Genomic DNA, 1,988 nt, shown 5'->3' with positions numbered 1-1,988 from the left:
TTCTTCCATTATTATTATCAGTCAATAAACTTTAACCACAAAAATTATGAACGCAGAGATACAGAAAGATAAATCATGTTAAATTTCTATTCTAAATGTTCATTTTACTCGCTAGGTGGAGCGGACTGTCCATAAGAGAGAGGAACAGATCCGATGGGGTGATGGTTTCATTTTAGTGCTTTCTCTCGCATCGCGGGATTCTTTGAAAGAAGTTATACGAATTAAGGAAGTAATTGAGCACTTGAATGAAACAGAAAAACCAGTAGTGCTTGTAGCAACAAAGCGCGACTTGGTCCAAGCACGGGAAGTGACTTCCGTGGAAATTCAAGATCTGGCCAAGAGATGGCACTGTCGAATGTTTGAAACTGCCGCCACCGAAGATTACTTGACAGTAGCAGAACCTTTCATAAGCCTTTTTAGGGATATTCGGAAGATAAAAGAACAAAAGGGGATATTTCCTACGTCATTTAAACTGGAGAAAGAGATCGTTATATCGGATGTTCACAGACGATATAAGAGTCGTTTATTAACAAACTAAAATGAAGTGATTTGTTATTCACGGGTTTTCTTGGTGTTACACAGTAATTTTTGTTTGTTTCTTTATTGTTTTAGCGGAAAATTACACAATAGAGTATCTGCGATTTAGCCACCGCGGGAGACAAACCCCGGATTTTAGCGTTGTAAATCTTTAAACTTCCCGTTGGCCCACTAGCTGGCTACAGAAAATTTCTAGAGCTATAATATACTGGCATACATTATTCCATTGCATCATAAGTGACTATCATACTGGCTTTTTTTATATTTCTGTGTCGCACGTTGTTTTTATATACTTATATGTGCTTTTCACGACCAAATGTAGAACAGAAAATTAAATTTAGAGGTATTTGTCTTTCACTTCATCTGTTGGTGTCGTTTGTGGTGCAGAACACATGAACAATTGTGTGTGGAAAACGCTTCAATGTCGCAGAAAAAGAAATTTAGGAATCATTATGCGGCATCTTGTCTTAATGATAATCACAAATAATTTAATATACTTTGTTTTTAACATTCAACAGTAGCACCGAAGTACAAAATTTGTTTACGTCACCTGCTTAATTTTAATTATTTCTTTGTCCCTCTCAGTTAGATCTGGTAATAAACGTCACTAACTGACCTATTAATAATTATAAAAATAATCTTGCATGTTTTAAAAGTATTTTCATCCTACACGTTGATCAAATCAGTCGTAATAATCCATTTATACAGCACTTGAAGCAAAAGTTAGTGAGTTATAATAATTTGGTGTTTAAAAGATGATGGATTATAATCACTTGATGTAAAAGATGATGAATTATAATCATTTGATGTAAAACATGGTGAATTATAATCATCTGATGTAAAAGATGATGAATTATAATCATTTGATGTAAAAGATGATGAATTATAATCATCTGATGTAAAAGATGATGAATTATAATCATTTGATGTAAAAGATGATGAATTATAATCATCTGATGTAAAAGATGGTGAATTATAATCATCTGATGTAAAAGATAATGAATTATAATCACTTGGTTGACAAGATGAAGAATTATAACAACTTGATGTAAAAGATGGTAAATTATAATAACTTGATGTAAAAGATGAATTGTACCAACTTGGTTTAATAGATGAAGAATTATGATAACTTGATGTAAAAGATGGTAAATTATAATAACTTGGTATAAAAGATGGTAAATTATAATCACTTGGTGTAAAAGATGGTGAATTATAATAACTTGGTGTAAAAGATGGTGAATTATAATAACTTGGTGTAAAAGATGGTAAATTATAATAACTTGATGTAAGAGATGAATTGTACCAACTTGGTTTAATAGATGAAGAATTATGATAACTTGATGCAACCTCTCCAGAAGGGAAAGGGATACTCTTACTGGATAAGCCTATTATTTCTCCTTTGCGTGGTTTGTTTAGACTAGAATATAATATCCTTGCTCCACTGCAGGTTT

General features: G+C 32.2%; 1 protein-coding gene across 1 annotated transcript in view; it reads left to right on the top strand.

The window, feature by feature from the left end:
• The window catches only part of LOC106459021 (ras-related and estrogen-regulated growth inhibitor-like), a 33,728-nt gene extending 32,859 nt beyond the window's left edge, over nt 1–869 (top strand). The window contains exon 4 of the mRNA XM_013918591.2: nt 116–869. Within this exon, the coding sequence (XP_013774045.2) occupies nt 116–538 (423 nt within the window). The 3' untranslated portion in view covers nt 539–869. The remainder of the gene's footprint in view (nt 1–115) is intronic.
• Nucleotides 870–1,988: the final 1,119 nt, after the last annotated feature.

The sequence above is a fragment of the Limulus polyphemus genome, unplaced genomic scaffold (assembly GCF_000517525.1).
Source record: "Limulus polyphemus unplaced genomic scaffold, Limulus_polyphemus-2.1.2 Scaffold548, whole genome shotgun sequence".
NCBI lineage: Eukaryota > Metazoa > Arthropoda > Merostomata > Xiphosura > Limulidae > Limulus > Limulus polyphemus.
This window is presented reverse-complemented; position numbering and strand designations above follow the sequence as displayed.